Source organism: Lutra lutra, chromosome 1 (genome assembly GCF_902655055.1).
Source record: "Lutra lutra chromosome 1, mLutLut1.2, whole genome shotgun sequence".
NCBI lineage: Eukaryota > Metazoa > Chordata > Mammalia > Carnivora > Mustelidae > Lutra > Lutra lutra.
Window position 1 is genome coordinate 133,422,807 of NC_062278.1, and position 17,774 is coordinate 133,440,580.

The 17,774-nt window shown below is 47.6% G+C and overlaps 2 protein-coding genes across 10 annotated transcripts in view; both read right to left on the reverse strand.

Annotated features, from left to right (window-relative positions):
* Positions 1 to 256: 256 nt before the first annotated feature.
* NUDT16 (nudix hydrolase 16) lies at positions 257 to 2,990 on the reverse strand. Its single transcript, XM_047737134.1, has 3 exons — positions 2,703 to 2,990; positions 2,320 to 2,589; positions 257 to 1,564 (listed from the first exon to the last, which is right to left on the reverse strand). Exons 1-3 carry the CDS (start codon positions 2,838 to 2,840, stop codon positions 1,385 to 1,387), a joined length of 588 nt encoding a protein of 195 aa, XP_047593090.1. The 5' UTR covers positions 2,841 to 2,990; the 3' UTR covers positions 257 to 1,384.
* Positions 2,991 to 16,797: 13,807 nt separating this feature from the next.
* Positions 16,798 to 17,774, reverse strand: part of NEK11 (NIMA related kinase 11) — a 239,248-nt gene continuing 238,271 nt past the window's right edge. For 7 of the 9 annotated variants that reach the window (XM_047737089.1, XM_047737079.1, XM_047737082.1 and 4 more), the window contains one exon: positions 16,798 to 17,650. In XM_047737089.1, the coding sequence (XP_047593045.1) occupies positions 17,380 to 17,650 (271 nt within the window). In that variant the 3' untranslated portion in view covers positions 16,798 to 17,379. The remainder of the gene's footprint in view (positions 17,651 to 17,774) is intronic. The other 2 variants (XM_047737090.1, XM_047737093.1) reach the window with 2 other exon arrangements.

A 17,774-nucleotide genomic window follows, 5' to 3' on the forward strand; every position in this document is an offset into this window, starting at 1 on the left:
AAGATGACTACAAATACTTTGTTTATCCCTCTGCCACCCCAATCAAGAAATGGAGTTTAATTCCCCTCTCCTTGATGTGGGATAATCTGCCAAGATTTCTCCTCAGAACCTTGACACATGCTACTACTGGAATACCCAGAATATTCTTCCCACCCTCCTACCTGGTACTTCATCCTTATTTTTCAGTGTACCTGCTCTTCAGAGAGGGCCGGCCCTTCTAGACCACCTTAGCAAAAAGTAAAACCTCTCAAGGTGAGACCTTTGTCAATCTTTTATTTCCTTCTTAACATGACATAAACGAAACATGTAAATAGGCATCATAATTAAATTGGTTACAGGTGGCTGGCCACCTCCTTGCATAAAGTAAGTTTTACTGGAACACAGCCATGCCCATTATCTGTTGTTCATTGCTGCTTCTGAAACTAAAGAGCTGAGCAGATGCTACAAAGACCATGTGGCCCACGAAGCCTGAGATATTTGCCATTTAGCCCTTTAACCCCGTGGAGAGCAAGACCCATGGCTCTCTCATCCCCAGATCTCCTATACCTCAGACAGATAATTTGTCCAGAAACCAGAAGGGCTCTGAGGCTCAGCTATAAGCCATTCTTTAATGGCAGGCTCTTTTGGTCAGGACAGGGCTAGACCAGGGCTGGGTCTCTTCCCTTCTGAGGTCCCTGGTCTAAGGAGTCCTAGATGACAGCTTTGGAGATGCACCAGGACTCAGAAGTTCAAGTCCAAGGAGACCAGGCCATTTTTTCTCAGCCTTCTGCTCAATTTCAGAAGACGGCAGGAAGCTGGTTAGGATCCTCTGCCACCTTTCAGGAGTAGATTTCTTTTGCCAACACCCAAGCAAGGATGTGACGATTTTCAGGGAGAAAAGGTCCTCTGCTTCTCTCCCCTCTGCAGCAAACATATGCTGGGCTAGACCCCCGAGAACAGCCATGTACGAGTGTGGGCAGAGATGCTCCCCTGGATCAGAGGCTCCTCCCCGTCAAGGAGATGGTTCCAATGACAAGCTAGACCCCACACATGCCACTTTCCAGTTAAACTGCACATGGGGGTTGTGGGGAGGCGTCAGCTTGTATGTGGGCACAGACTGTACATTCACAGGTCCGGGGACGGCTATGCTGTGTGTGTGCAAATGGACAGAGAGGAGGCCAGCTCTGGGAATTTGCCAGGGCCCCAGGATGAGCTGCAGATTTTTGCTCTGGATGCTGAGAGTTGCTGGGGGGGCCCTCTGCTCAAACATACTGCACATACTTCTTTTAATCTGTTATCATCTATCAGGCCCAGGCCTGGAAGAGAAAACCTCCCCCATTCCCTCCTCCCTTCCTTTGTACCAAGATCCTCATCTCAGGTTCCGTGGGTCCACAGAGGGCTGCTTCTAGCGAGGTAGGGAGATCTTCCGTGCTGTAAGAGAACCAGGTTCCACCAGTTCTAAATCCTGGAGGGCCTCCAGCAGCTGCTCCTTTGCAGCTCCAATGAAGGTGTTCTCCAGGAAGGCAGGCAGGCCTCCCACACCATCCCGTAGGGTATACAGGGGCACTCGCACCAGGCCTAGCACCTGTGAAAGGAAGGAGACAGGTGACGAGATAAGTAGCTCATCCTAGACCGATCTTTCCAGATCAGGTCTCATCCCTTATTAGTCCAGCAGAACGAGGCCTGAGGACTTATTTCTTATACCTAGTGGGCCCAGCTCTCTGCAGACAAATGACCATGCCATCCAGCTTCATAAATACTAATCTCTCCTACATCACTAAACCTACAGTGCCTCTGCCTCCAGGATGTATGTTTGGCCCTTCACCAATAGTTCTCAAAAATATTCCAGACCAGCCATATCAGCACCATTTAGAAACTTTTGAAAAAATGCAGATTCTCAGGTCCTTCCCTCCTTCCTTCCCCCACTGAACCAGAAATTCTGGGAGTGGGGTCAGTAATAAGTTTCCCAGCTGATTCTGATACCTGTCAAAGTTTGAAAACCATCTCCATTAACAATCGACTCCCCGACTCTCCTAGCTTAACAACAAAGGTTCCCCACAACCTATCAGGCTACATCTACCCAAGAAAATCAGGGGCCTGGAATGCAACGCTTGCGGGGGAGAGAGATTTGGTTAGGTAATTCTAGAAAAACAACTGCAGAGGCCAGTTAACGGAAGGGGGGGCGGGAGGGGGGAGCGGGGACGGACTACACTGGCTGTGGCTTGTCAACCAGATGAAAGAAGCCCAAGATCCTAACTACCTTAGGAAAGTGGGGGATCGGCTGTGGGAGGGCGGTGGGCAGGGAGGCCATGGGGGTGGGGTTCCCGGGCCGGGCCCCACCTCCAGCCCGTGGTCCTTGGCGCGAGGGGCGCCCATCTCCACAGCGACCAGCTGCTGGAGCGTCAGGCGCTTGGCGTAGAAGTGGGCCACGATGCGCGCCCCGGGCCCCGCGTGCGAGCTGCGGTAGTCGGAGCGCTCCACGTGGAAGCCCGCCACGGCCTCGCCCAGCTCCTCGGTCAGCTCGCGGTTCAGCCCGGCCTCCAGACCGCCGTCCTGCATGTTGACGAAGCCGCCGGGGAAGCCGAGGCGCCCATCAAAGCGCATCTGCATCTGCGGGAAGGGACAGCGGGGTCGCCCGGGCGCCCGTCCGGCGTCCCAGAGGGAGGAGGAGGGGGGCGGGGGCGGGGTAGGGGCGGGGGTAGGGGCGGGGCGCCCCTTCTCACCAGGACCGCGTAACGGAGAGGGATGCGACCGAAAAGCATCCCCGGGTCCGGCGCGTATAACAGCGCGTGGCACGCGTGGCGCCAGCCAGACCCCAGCATTAGGGCCTCCTCCAGCTCCAGCTTGCGGATCCCGGCCATGGCCCCACGCCTGTCCCCGCCGCAGTCCCGAGGGCCCAAGGGGCTAGGCGGACCCGACGCCAGCCAATCGAGGCGGGGCTTGCAGGCCCGGGGAGCCAGCGACGGCCGCGGGACTCGGGGGAACTGAAAGCCTCGTCCGGGTTGGGCCCCGGGCGGGGCGGGGCGAAGGCGGCGTGGCCCGGGATCCGGGCGCCGAGTGAGGCAGGGAAGTCACGCTTCCGTCACAGTGCCCGGCCTTCGGGGCTCCGGCAGCCGGCGGTTGGCGGGGCGGGCTTCCGGGGCAGGCTCTCCCTGGGGCCGAGGCCTGCGGGTGGAGGCAGCGCGGGAGCGTCAGGGAGCCGCAGCTGGTTTGGTTCCGGTGGCACACGGAGCCTGGGGCTGGAGCCGGGGCTAGGAAGGACTGAGGCCGAGCTGGCTTCGGAGACCTGGCCTGTCCTTGGGCAGTGGCGATGGAAAGGAGCGATAGGTGAAACAGCTGCCCTGCGGGGCGGAGTTGGGGGCGGGGGACCCAGTGGCTGGTTGAATGTCGGGGGAGAGTTGTGCTAGGGTGAGGTCAGAGTTTATGGCCAGGGTGCATGGCGGCATTTTTTTGAGATGGGGGGGATCATAGGACAGGGGTGGTCAATAAGTGTTTTCTAGAGAGAAATTGGGGGTGGCGATAGGCAGCGAATAGGACAGGTAGCATAGGATAGGACTGATGCGATTTTCAGGGGAAGGGTAAGTGTGGAAAGCTGTGGGTGTGAGCTGTGCTCTCGGGGAGGATCAGAGGTGGAAGTGCCTAAGGCCTTCCGGACCTTGCTCATACGCACCAGACCCCAGAGCTGTGAAGGAAGGTGGAGGCTACTAGTGCCGGATGCTGAGGAACAGGCATTCGGAATCCCTCACCCAAGTCTAGGTCCCCTGCAGACAGCCCCTACACCAAGAGTCACTATTTATTACACAAAGGAAGGGAGGGTGCAGCTCCTTAAGAGGGCCTGCGCTTAAAGTCCTAACCTGTAAGAGATAGCATGTGATAGGAAAGAGCCCACGAACCCGTCCAGACACAGGCTTGTGACCTTAACGAGTCATTTAACTCTCTCAGATACCCAGCGCTCATCTCTTAAGATGATACAGAGGTAGTGAAATGTTTAAGGTGCTTGGAGCAGTGCCCAGCACAAATTTATTGTAACCATCCTTGGAGCGAGGGTAGGGGCCGAGTGATGTGTCTTATATTAAAGACCTGGAATGCAGCCAACATCAGGCAGCTGGATCAAAATGATGACACTGTAAATATGGCACAAATTCATTGGCTTGTTAGAGTTCTGGGGGGCTTGGAAATGGCCCCCGTTGAACACTTGCAGAAAACTCACGAAGACTGCCAATTGCACGGTCCACCCCAAATTGCACGGTCCACTCCAGACCAACTGGATCAGAATCTCTGGTGGTGGTTTTTAACTTTGTTTCAGGTAACTAATAAGCAATCAGTGCCCTAACACTTACCCCTAACATTCCAAAGGTGACCTGCTTTCTCTCCTACATGGGAGAGACCTGCTCTTCCCAGAGCTTCAGGTTGTTTTTCTTTCCTGGTTCCAGGAGGAGGCTTTTAAAGATGGATTCAGCTATTTCTAAGGCAATGTGGAAAACTCTGTGAAACCAAGGCAACAGCTATATAAGGATTAATGACTTTGGAAACCAGAGCTCTTTCAGTATGAATGAACATGGAACTCCCCAAAGATTCTCCCCCCTCCCCAGTCTTGCCATCCATTTCCAAACTGCTCTCTGCCTCTGCACTGCTTTCTGCCTCTTGAGGGGGAGCCCAGCCTCCCCCAGTTCCACCTTCCTGAGGCAGAGTATCCAGAAGTAAAGGCTGGAGGTAGATCACTGAGCAATGCTGTGTCCCTTGAGAGCTACTCCAAGTTCATAATGGTACTCAAAACCAAAAATAACTCAGTGGTAACCTCAGAAGATGCTGAAGAAGGAATTCATCTGAAAAATAATGAGGAGGAAGGGGTGGGAGAATGGGTGAAACGGGTGACAGGGATTAAGAGGCACAAACCTCCGATTATAAAATGAGTCATGAAGGTGAAAAGTACAGCATAGGGAATAGAGGCAATGATAGTGTAGTAACGTTGGAGGATGACAGATGGTGACCACACTTACCATAGTGAGCACTGAGTGATGTACAGACTTGTCAAATCACTGTTGAACACCTAAAACTAACATAACATCTTATGTCAACTATACTTCAATACTAAAAATGAAAAAAACAAAAACAAAAAACAGAAGGGGCGCCTGGGTGGCTCAGTTGGTTAAGTGTCTGCCTTCAGCTCGGGTCATGGTCCCAGGATCCTGGGATTGAGCCCTGCATCAGGCTCCTTGCTCAGCGGGGAGCCTGTTTCTCCCTTTCCCTCTGCAGATCCCACTGCTTGTGTTCTCTTTCTCTGTCAAGTAAATGAAATCTTTTTAAAAATTAAAAATAAGGGGCACCTGGGTGGCTCAGTGGGTTAAAGCCTCTGCCTTCGGCTCAGGTCATGATCCCAGAGTCCTGGGATCAAGCCCCACATTGGGCTCTCTGCTCAGCAGGGAGCCTGCTTCCCTTCCTCTCTCTGCCTGCCTCTCTGCCTACTTGTGATTTATCTGTCAAATAAATTAAAATCTTTAAAAAAATTAAAATTAAAAATAAATAAAAATAAAAACAAAAATTCTGAAATTTAAAACATAATAGTCTCTCTTAGACATCAAAAACTACTTGCTTCGATTTAATGAATAGATTCAACATTAGATGGCTACATCCTTTCTGATGACGTTGTATCTTTGTGAAGCTGGGTTTTTAGCAGTTGTGATGAAAAGCAAGTATGGGATAAAAATCAGTGTGGAACAGGAAATGAGGGTTTGAGATGTCAGGTGGTGACAAACAGGTGCCATGTTGTCAGGACATAAACACTTAAGATGTTTGGACCTAACTATTCAGTAATTGATAGCCATTTCTTTTCTTTTTTTTTTTTTTTAAGATTTTATTTATTTATTTGACAGAGATCACAAGTAGGCAGAGAGGCAGGCAGAGAGAGAGAGGAGGAAGCAGGCTCCCCGCAGAACAGAGAGCCTGATGTGGGGCTTGATCCCAGGACCCTGGGATCATGACCTGAGCCGAAAGCAGAGGCTTTAACCTACTGAGCCACTCAGGCGCCCCGATAGCCATTTCTTTTGGCTTAAGGAGGCCATGAAAAATGTACTGGCACCCTAAATTACAGAGAACTGAGAAATTTTGGGAGCCTCCGAGATCATTAGTCCATTGATTCAATAAACACTATTTGAATCCTAAAATAATAATGAGGAGGAGGAGGAGGAAAAGGATGAAGTATTTATCCTGTCTTTTTTTTTTTTTTAATGAGCTGTACCTCAGGGGTCCCAAATAGTTAATAAGAGGAAACTTATATAGGGTATTATAGTTAATCAAAGAAAAAAGATAGAGCCAATCATAATTTTACTATTTTTTAAACTTTAAGTAATAGATCGTAGGGCATGATCATCAATGACTATTAATGTCACCAAAAGAAAATCAGATACTGTACACTTCATAATGGAAGAACATACCACCTAGTATGAAATAATCTTGCCAAAAAACTGAATTTGAATCTGGATCTAACTACAATTTTATAAGATATAAAAAAAACTTTTTTAAATATCAGGAAGAAGCTAAAATGATCCACGTGGTAGTGGATTAGAGCTGGAGACATCAGTATGAAATTGTGTTGAGCTTAACTTAGATACAGATGGTTACATACAGAAATAGTTATAGATATGTGCATATACAAAGGTTCGTATGCACAAATTTCCTCACTCTGTCAGCTGGTGGGGGGGGGTCTCGAAGGAGGGGTAACACAGTGACAAAAGGCATACCCAGTGCCCAGAGCTAGATTTCCAATACCATTTTCTAATAAAGGAACCAGGACCCCTTGGAGAAATGGCTGATTCAAGCACTGGGACAAGAAATTTACCTAAGGAGTACATGATAAACCTAGAGCATCTTGTGATGTGAGAGATCTTTTTTTTTTTTTTAATGAAAAGAAAAAAAAATCCATATTGATAGGAATATGTCAAAGGGATGGGGACCCACGAGTTAACTGAAAGAGCTCACAGTGGCCAAAGCTGAAACAATTGGAGCAGTAAAATAAAGAAGTATTGGATTATAATCCAAAGTATAAAGTAAGGATTTGTGGGTCCATTCTGATGTAGCTAATGCATAAGTAGGGGCACTTGGCTAGCTCAGCCGGTAGAGCATTTGACCCTTGATCTCAGGGTCATGGGTTTAAGCCCTAATTTGGGTGTAGAGCTTACTGAAAAAAGTAATGCATAAGTAAAAAATGAGTGGGAAGGGATATCTCCCGCAGAAGAATTTGAAATAATTTATATAGATACTCTGTCCTCCAGGAGGTGGAGCACAACTGATCACTCCTTAAGTGTGGGCTGTGAATAATGACTTCCTTCCAGTGAGGACACTATGGAAAGGGGAGGGGGCGGTGGGAACGATTTGTAACTTTGAGGAGAAACCTGACAAACATTGCTTTAGCCAGGTGACTCAAGGTCAATATCAACAGTGATAAGTCATGTTGATGGTATGTACTGATACCATGTGATGGATACGGTTCTTAATGTCAGCTCTCTTCCTCCCAAAATGACATAACCCTGATCTAATTGTGAAGAAAGCATTAAACCCCATAAGAGGGACATTCTATAAAACACCTGAGCAGCACACCTCAAAACTGTTAAGGTCGCTGAAAATGAGGAGAGTCTGAGAAACTGTCAAAACAAAGGGGACCTTTAGGATTCCTGAAGACTGAATGTAATAATGTGGTATCCTGGATAGGATCGTGGATCAGAAAAAAGACATTAGATAAAAGCTAAGGAAATGTGACTGAAGTATAGACTTTGATTAATAATAATGTATTGATATTGGTCCATTATTATAACAAATGTACCATGCTAATATATTAATAATAGGAAAACTGGGTAGACTATATGGGAACTCTGTACTATCTTCACAACTTTTTCCATAAATCTAAAACTGCTACAAAAAATAAAATTTAGGGGTGCCTGGGTGGTTCAGAGGGTTGAGCATCCAACTCTTGATTTGGGCTCAGGTCATGATCTCAGAGTCCTGTATTTCCAGGCTCCACATGGAGGAAGAAGTCTCTTTGAGATACTTTCCTTCTGCCCCTCCCCTGCACTCTCTCGCTCTCTAATGAATAAATCTCTTTAAAAAGTATAAAGTTTATTTTTTTAAATGAGGAGATGCCACCAGTAAAACCTAGACTCAAAGAAACTTTACAAGACCAATGACCTGGTTTCCTCAATAAATGGATCCCAAGGGGAAAAAAGAGAAGCAGAATCTGTACATAACAAGAGATCAAGGAGATCTATTAGTTGAAGCAGTTGGGCTTTCCTGGGATCCTAATTTGAAGAAAAAAAAGTAAGATGGGAAATGTGAATACTGACATGCTATTTGGTAGATAGGAATTACTGGTACAGTTACAAGTGTGAAAATAGTATTACAGCTTTAAAAAAAGATTCTCTTTTAGAGATACATTCTGAAGTATTTATAAATTTATGATAAAAATAATGCAGTGAGGTGGCAGTGGGTGAGAATAGAAATAAAAGAGGATTGGCTGTGAATTGATTATTTCTGAAGCTGAGTGATGTTCCATAACAAGGGCTTATTATATTATTCTCTTTACTTTTATACAGTTTGATGTTTTCCATAGTAAAAAGTTAAAAATACCAAGATCTCTGACTTCTCCTGAAGTTAAAGGTTATCATTTACATTTGAATAAAGTTTTGCATTTCACAAAACCCTTTTACAGACTGGATCCCTTTGGGTCCGGGAGAGGGAGAAAAAGATAAGCATCTAATCTCACTTTTTAGGCAGAAAGAAGACTGTGACCAACGTCGACCATCTACCAGGAAATTTTAAATGATTCCATTTAATCCTCATAAAATTTTCCAGGTGTTTCGAATGCAGAGCCAAGGTTGAGAACCGCTGAGTGTTGAAGAATACACAGCTGGGGGTGGAGGGGCAGGGAGGTGAGGCCGCCAGCAGAGAGCTTCAGGCTGGGCCAGTTGAGTTTCATCCAAAAGGGGTAGATGCCGTGATTATTATTTCGGGGGCACTCACTTATCTGAAATCAAATCCAGCAGCCTCAAAGGAAGTGGCATTCTGCAGAAGGTAGCCCTACTCTTCGTTGTTCGCAGGTCCAGCACCGAAAATACCCACTGCCATGCGGTCTGGAGCTCATTACATGCATCCACTGAGTGTAAGAATTTCACAGACACCTGCAGCTTTGTGCCCAGACCTCCTCCCCTGAGTACCCATGAGCACCCCGAACCCAACACACCCAGGAATGGACCCAGCGTTTCTCCCCTCTCCTGCCCTCCCCGCATCTCCTGTATCCCCAGCTCTGTGAAGGGCCCAATCACCCATGCCACAAACCTAGGAGTCCTCCTCCCCTCCCACCCAGGTCAGCCCTCCATTCTCCTGGTGCCCTTGTGTTGTCTCCACAGGACCCTGACGTCACTTTTCGCGCCCAGACCACACCTGTCTGCCTCCAGCCTCACCCTGTTCTAACCGGCCCTCCATGTAGTCTCAGAGCCAAAAGCCATGGCGTGTTCACACCTCTTCAGGGGCTGCCCCGCACAGCAGACAAACCCAACAGCTCAGATCTGAGCCTTGCCTTCTGTATGAGTGATCTACTGCCGAATCATACCATGAAATGTAGTGACTTAACACCACACGGGACACTTACTGTTTCAGCATCCATGGGTCAGGAATTAAGCAATGGCTTAGCTGGATGGTCCTGGCACAGGGTTTCTCATGATGTTTTAGTCAAGATGTCAGCAAAGGCTGCAGTCAAATGAAGACTTGACTAGAGCTGGGGAATTTGTTTCCCAGGTGACTCAACTTGGTGCTAGATGTTGGCAGAAGCCTCAATTTTATGCCAAATAGATCTCTCCCTAAAGTTGTGTGAGTGTGGGGCACCTGGGTGGCTCAGTGGGTTAAGCCTCTGCCTTTGGCTCGGGTCATGATCCCAGGGTGCTGGGATCGAGCCCCACATCTGGCTTTCTGCTCAGAGGGAAGCCTGCTTCTCCCTTTCTGTCTGCCTACCTCTCTGCCTACTTGTGATCTCTTTCTCACCCTCTCTCTCTGTCAAGTAAATAAATAAAATCTTAAAAAAAAAAAAAAGTTGTGTGAGTGTCCTGGAGACATGGTGGCTGGTTTCTTCCAGAACGAGCAATCCAAGAGAAAGCAAGATGGAATCCATGTCTTATGACCTAGTCACGGAAGTCAGCCCCATTTCTACAATATTTTATTGGTCACACATGCCACCATGACACAATGGGAGAAGTAACTGCACAAGACCAGAATTCCAGAGGGGAGGATCCCTGGGGGCCATCGAGGAGGCTGCCCACTACACCTTCCTCTCAAACCTGACATAATGGTCCTCACATTTCATGTACCACCAGCCCAAACAGCTTTCAAACACCCACATGCTGTGTCCTCCATATTTGTGTTCTTCAGGCCTGCAAGATCTTTTCCTCCCTTGTATTTGCCTGATGAAACTTCTCCCAGCTTGACTGAGGTATAGTCAACAAAAACTATATATATTTAAGGTACACAAGGTGATGTTTTGATATACTCATACATTGTGAAATGACTACCACAATCAACCTAATTAACACATCTGTCACCTCACATCATGACCATTTTCACTTTTGTGTCTGTGGTAAGAGCACTTAAGATCAACATCCTTGGGGTGCCTGGATGGCTCAGTGGGTTAAAGCCTCTGCCTTCCGCTCAGGTTATGATCCCAGAGTCCTGGGATTGAGCCCTGCATCGGGCTCTCTGCTCAGCGGGGAGCCTGCTTCCTCTCCCCCTCTGCCTGCCTCTCTGCCTTCTTGTGATCTCTGTCAAATAAATAAATAAATAAATAAATAAATAAATAAATAAAAAATCAAATCTTAAAAAAAAAAAAGATCTACATCCTTAGCAGAGTTCAAGTGTACAGTAATACAGTATTACTTCTAACTAGAGTCACCGTGCTGTACATTAGATCTCCAGAACTTATTTGTCCTGTATTAACTAGAACATCCTAACCTTTGACCAACATCTGACAACCCAACCCCAGTCCTGGCAACCGCCACCTTTATGATCTTGACATTTTTACATTCCTCAGAAGAGTGAGATCCTACAGCATGCGACTTTCCGTGTCTGGCTTATTTCACTTAGGATAACATCCTCCAGGTTCACCCATACTGTAGAAAATGGTAAGATTCAGGGGCGCCTGGGTGGCTCAGTGGGTTAAAGCCTCTGCCTTCGGCTCAGGTCATGATCCCAGGGTTCTGGGATCCAGCCTCACATCGCGCTCTCTGCTCAGCAGGGAGCCTGCTTCCCCCTCTCTCTCTGCCTGCCTCTCTGACTACTTGTGATCTCTGTCTGTCAAATAAATAAATAAAATATTAAAAAAAAAAGAAAATGGTAAGATTTCCTTCCTTTCTAAGGCTGAATAATATTCTGTTGTGTATATACATACATATGTCACATCTCCTTGACCCATTCATCTGTTAACAGACATTTCGGCTGTTTCTTTTGCGTGTCGAATGCTTATCATTCATAATTGTGTGCCCAGAGGCCTGGTAGATGATAGGAAAGCAATACACATAGAAGTAAAATCCGAGGAAGAGCTGGACCCTATCTGCAGATGAAGTGGTCCTGGTAGGCTCTAAGGTCCTGCACCACACTGTCTGGAAACGTTCTGAGAGCCAGGAAGGACGGAGTTCAAGGTCCACCATTTTGGTGGGGCGGGGGGGGGGGGGGGGGGGGAGGATCCTCATTTTTTTCCCGAGAAACCACTAAATCATTTCATTAGAAGTAAACTTTCCCCCAAATTTATAAAAATCAATGCCAAAAAGAAGGAAGCCCAAGGACTTGATAATAAAAGTGTTAACAGAAGGAATAGAGAGTGATGTCGGGTATATTGGTTAGTTTACTGCCATAATAACGCAGCGTAATAAACACAGAACCTGAGGAGCCTAAGGCAATGAACATTTGCTTCTGGCTGTAGAGTCTGCAGATCGCCTGGAGCGGTTCTGCTCTAGTCCTCGTTGGCTGGGAAGACTCTGCAGGTTGGCCTGTGCCGTTCTGCTCCCCATCTCTCATCCTCCCCCTGTGATGGGCAGGCTAGCAGGTGAAAGCAGAGATGCAAGACCACAAAATCTAGTGCACCAACGAGGACGTTCCTGCTCCTGCGTGATCACTCCGCCCAAACTAGTTCTGTGGCCCAACCCAAAGTCAAAGGGGTGGGAAATCGACTTCCCCCGTGGGGGCGGGAAGGCTACTGAATATAAGAGAAGAGTCAGAGGTCCAGAGAGGGGTGAATTGGAACCAAAAGTTCAATCTTTCAAAGAAACAGCCACCATATTTTCAAGAGAAAAAAATTTCTAGCTGTACGAAGATCGTCTCCCAATCTAACCTTACAAGTCTACTTCGAAAATACTCTTCTTGGAGTGAAGATTTCAATTCTGTGTAGATGCCAATGACTTTGATATTCCTAACAAATGTATTATTTTATAATGCATATGCATTGGACCAGATTTCTGATGTTCCTTCGTCCCCTTAAGGAAAGAACCGAGCTTCCTAAGGGCACTGGTGACACTGCTTGCTTTGGGGGTCACACGGGCAGTGTCCTAAAATGTGAAGTGTGATGAGGTTTTGTGAGGACTCAGAGCTGGCCTTAGAGCTCACTTGCCTTTCCAGAGCTCCCTTCTTCATGGCCCTATCAGCTCTTAGCTGACTGTCAGCTAATTTCTAGTCAAGAGTCAGCTGAAAATGGCTAAGCATGATAACTTTTGGGGTGTGCTTGCATAGTAGTAGAATCTTGGAAGACTAAGGAAGCTTTCAGGGATGAGTCTCCAATGATGGGGTATCAGGCAGCCTGACAATCAAGCTAATGAGTCCTCCTCCAAAGTTAAGGGCATCTTCCAGATTGAAAGCATTTCCACACATTAGGCTGAACCTCACTGTCAATTTCATGTGATGGAGCCTATCACCTTGTCTTACCTGCTCTTTATAGCAGTGTGCAGACATAGGCAGGAAAAGACAGAGAAAATGGCTTGCCCTAGATCACATAGTAAATGGCAAGAGTGAGTCTAGAATCCAAGTCACCTGGTATTGTGTTTTTTTCCTTATGCAGATTGTGGCAGAAGCATTAATTAATTGAGAGCGAGAGCGAGAGAGAGAGAGAGCCGGCGGGGGAGGGAGAGGGACAAGAAGACACAGCCCTGAGTGTGGAGCTGGACAATGCAGGGCTTGATCCCAGGATCTTGACCTGAGCTGAAATCAAGAGTCAGAAGCTTGACCAACTGAGCCACCCAGAAGCCCCTGCAGAAGTTTCCAACACTCTTTACTGTGTGTCCAAGCCTGCCCCATCCCGTTTCCCACCCCCATACACACATCCCTTCTCTTTGCCTCATTTTTCCATTCTTTTGCTTCTTTATCTTCTCCATGGCCTGGCCCGATCTTCTGACACATTACTTACTGATCCCATCATCTTGAAAGAGGAGTGGAGCTACTGTTTGTCAGCCTCCTTTATCCTGAGCCCACTGTGATGGCTGGACTTTATAATAGACCTAGAGCTTTTGCTCCAGCCTCAGCCCCAAATACATTAAATAATTAACTTCCTTCACTCTCCTGTGTGTGTCTTATCTCCTCATCATCCAAAATAGCTGATGGCATTTCCTCTGCATAAATAGAAAGCGGAAAGGTCAACTGGTGTTTGTGAAATATATGCACACATATATATATTTATATATGTATATATATTACAAAGCAGCAAGCCAGTGGGGTTCTTTTATTGTCTCCTACCTGTGACAGTTTCATAATGACACCTTCTGCCTTCCTTAATCCCCCAGCCAGTTTCTACCCAGTGAACGACACTTTCGCAGTTTGGTTCGTGATTAATACCAACCCTGGAGTCATTCGAAATCCAGACTGAGTCAGACTAAAGGAGAAAGTACTTTCCCAATAGTAATAATTAAAAAGTGATTTTTTTTTCCTTGTTACCTTCCATCTTGCACCACTGCCCTCACTCCCAGTGAAGCACACAGTGGTTTTCTCCTTTTAATCTGTTTTTTTGGGGGGTGGGGTCAGTTTTTTTGTAGTTCCAGCCACAGATCCTAAAGGCTAGAGGAATGACCCTAACAACACGTTCTTAAATCTGGGGTTTTGTTCCCTGGGCACATTCATCTGTTTGTGAAAGATGGAAGAGAGTACTGGAAATGCAGGTATTTCCTATTCTGACCCAGTAACTCACACAAGTATTCTGTTCTAATGTTATGAAAACCATTAGCAAGAAGATTCAGAAACTTTTATAACTTGCTACTATTGTCCCCCTCTTCCGGATACATTTCGAATCTGTTTGGTCAGAAAAGGATATGGGAGCTATGAGGAGCCCTTCCAGGGGCTGAGGGCTCTTCCCTGTCAGCACGATGGGAATGTCCTAGGCCCCCCGGGGCAAACCTGATCGTCAGTGTTCTACCCTGGTAGGGGTTACAAGTTCTGGATTTGGGCTTGAACAACAGGCTCAAGGTCAGAATTCTGTGAAGTCTCAGTGTCCACCCCCAGGAAGAAGCCCATTTTTGAGGCCTGTTTTTCCTGCCCCAGACATAGGGGCTGTGAGATCAGCAACACGACTATCACCTGCCGGCCAGGGATAAGGGCCTGACACACCTCTACCTCTCCACGGCGTACAGGAGTTGAGGGAACACAGGACAGTGATGTTCATGAGCCCTGGAGCACAGCAGAGTTTGTGGGTTTCTGTGGTTCCCTTGGCTGCTGGGCAGAGGTGGGAATGAGACATAGAGCACGTTGACTGTGCTGCCTTGTCCTTGAACTGATCCCATCGAACTCCCAAAAGCCATGTTAGTCACACTTTGACCTTTTCCCTCCCAATCACTGCGTCTTCAGAGTATTCACGGCAAGGCATCTGAAGTCTTTGGGCCTTCTTCCCAGTCCTCATACCACCTTCAGAGATGTTAGTGAGATGAGTCAGGCCCCCAGCAGACCAAGTACTGCTCCCAACACAGGGAGGAGAGGCCGCAGGAGGAAGGGTCTCAAACGGTGGTCTGAGGGGGGTTCTCACACCCGGAGCATCAACTTCCCCTGGGAACTTGTAAGAAACGCAAAGTCCCCATTTCCACCAAGAACTATTGAATCAGAAATGCTGGGGATGGGCCCTGAATTTGTCTTAACGAGCACTCCTGGTGATCCTGACACTCAAATGTGAGAAACACTAGTCTTTTTTTTTTTTTTTTTTTAAGATTTTTTATTTATTTATTTGACAGAGAGAGATCACAAGTAGACAGAGAGGCAGGCAGAGAGAGAGAGAGAGAGGGAAGCAGGCTCCCTGCTGAGCAGAGAGCCCGATGTGGGACTCGATCCCAGGACCCTGAGATCATGACCTGAGCCGAAGGCAGCGGCTTAACCCACTGAGCCACCCAGGCACCCCGAGAAACACTAGTCTTAAAGGCACTGCCTCGTGCCGGGGGCAGGGCACCACCATAACGGGTTGGTAAGGACACTCTGCCTCAGTGTCCTCCATCATTAGCGGAGGGCAGAATGCTGACCGCTAGATAACTCATGTGTCAGGTTCACCAGATTGTTCTGTAAGAGAAGAAAGGCTTTGGCCCCATGCCTCCCCAGAGACAGGAGGGGGGTGAGGCTGGGTGTTGATCAAGTTTCTCTCCTTGACAGAACTTTAGACTGCCTCCTCTGAGCGCTTGTTCAGCTGGGCCTCCGCCTGGTGGGCCCTGTCTCGAGCCTGCTGAGTCCAGTGTAGCCAGAATCCCGTTAAGGCGGTTTAGTGAGAATCCACTACCCCAGCTCTTGGGTCACACTCTTGTCTTCAGCAAGAGTCCTGTGAAGTCGGTTTGGCAACAATTTCCCCTACTCTACGTGTCTTCTCTTTGTAACTTGACATCCCTCGAGCCCTGCTCTGCCCTGTCCCACCCTGGGGTATAAATCTCCAGCTTTGCATGCTGTGTTTGGTGTTAAGCCCTGTCTCTCTCCCCTATTTTAATCATCCCGAATAAAGCCTTCTCTAGTGTTCTCACATGCATCAGGATAGTTCTTTAACAGTATGTTTAAAGGTGTGTATTTTTTTTTAAAGATTTTATTTATTTGACAGACAGAGATCTCAAGTAGGCAGAGAGGCAGGCAGAGAGAATGAGGGGGAAGCAGGCTTCCCGCTGAGCAGAGAGCCCGATGCGGGGCTCGATCCCAGGACCCTGGGATCATGACCTGAGCCGAAGGCAGAGGCTTTAACCCACTGAGCCACCCAGGTGCCCCTAAACATGTGTATGTTTAAGCTCCTCCACCAAGTCTGATGTAGCTTCTTGGTTGAAAACCCACATGCCTAGTGGTTAAGATTCCAGCACAGGAATCAGACAGACCCCAGGGGTGACAGCTCAGCTCAGCTCTGATAGCTGAATAAATACGCAGTTCGCTCAAACATGGGGGCAATCTCTCCTCTCTCTGTCTCTCTAGTCAGTGAAAAGATCGAATGACAGAAGGCCCTTTAAACTGTAAGCACAGGGGCACCTGGGTGGCTCAGTGGGTTAAGCCTCTGCCTTCAGCTCAGTTCATGATCTCAGGGTCCTGGGATCGAGTCCCACATCGGGCTCTCTGCTCAGCAGGGAGCCTGCTTCCTCCTCTCCCTCTCTCTGCTTGCCTCTCTGTCCACGTGTGATCTCTCTCTGTCAAATAAATAAAATCTTTAAAAAAAAATAAACTGTAAGCACAGAGCTCGGTACTGACACATAATAGGCACCAAATGAATCCAGTGTGAGCTGCTCTCAGTAGTAATGACCACAGATGTGTTATGTTCATCAGCAAACTTCTAGATAAGGAAAAGATAAAATAGGTGACTTATTTTGTAACCATGTAAAATATATTTATTACGAATAAAAGTCTTCAATACTCCATGAATGAGCTTGGAGAATAAATCACAGAAGAGAATTGCTTTTTGGATTTTTAGTCCAGGTCCTTATACACATCTTGCTTGTTAGCCAGAGAAGGGCAAAAGTGCCCAAAACAGGTGACTTGAGACGAAGATTCGTGACTCCTGGTCAGCAGCTCAGTGTGTCAGAGGCCTGTGTTGAGCGACCTAAGGAGGGAGCAGGCTGACCATAGAGCACGAGACTCGAGGCAGGAGGCACCGAGTCGGTCCTCCAAGTGGAAATGGTCCAGGGTAGATGGGTTCTTCCAGACCATCTCAGGGGTGGTCCGTCCCAGTGGAAGGGCCGAGGGCACATTCGAGAGAATGCTTTTCAGGAAGCCATACTCGGTCCCATAAGCTTTCCTCCGAGTATAGACCAACACTGACTGGCCCAGGACTCAGAGTCGAGGCAGATGGGTTTACTACTCTCTAAAGGACTCACTCCTCCTGACAAGGAACTGAAACTAAAGATGGTAGCCCCAGTGTTGTGCCCATTTCCCATAATGAAGTCCCCCTTATGTGTTGAATGGATTTGTCCCCTTGAACTTGCTTGTTTTTGACAGTTGTTGGTGAGGGTTCTGGAGTGTGGGCCCTTTACCCGCTGTGATCAGCAGCTGTTCTTCAAAGTACAGGAGCTGGTCAACTTCAAAACAGTCACTGGCATGAGGCACCACTTTTTCTAGAGCTGCCTGGATCTCGGCTTCACTGGCCTTCTGGTGCCTTGCTCTCTTGAGGTAGCTGTAGACCTTCTCAAACACTTCAGCTCCCAGCTTCTGCATGGCTGACCTGCCACGCAAGTTAGGAGATAAAAGGAGTTTTACACATTTGAGTCATCCACAGGAAATGTCTTTTTAAATCATTAATTACACAAACATTGCACCTTTGAGATCTGGGGGGAAAAGGAAAAAAT

Bases quoted from the DNA above. Each gene is read 5' to 3' on its own strand.
- NUDT16 (XM_047737134.1), bottom strand. From the start codon at position 2,840: ATGGCCGGGATCCGCAAGCTGGAGCTGGAGGAGGCCCTAATGCTGGGG. The intron at 2,590-2,702 runs GTGAGAAGGGGC...CCCTTCCCGCAG, and splicing joins CTCTCCGTTACGCGGTCCTG to ATGCAGATGCGCTTTGATGG. The intron at 1,565-2,319 runs GTGGGGCCCGGC...TTCCTTTCACAG, and splicing joins CCAAGGACCACGGGCTGGAG to GTGCTAGGCCTGGTGCGAGT.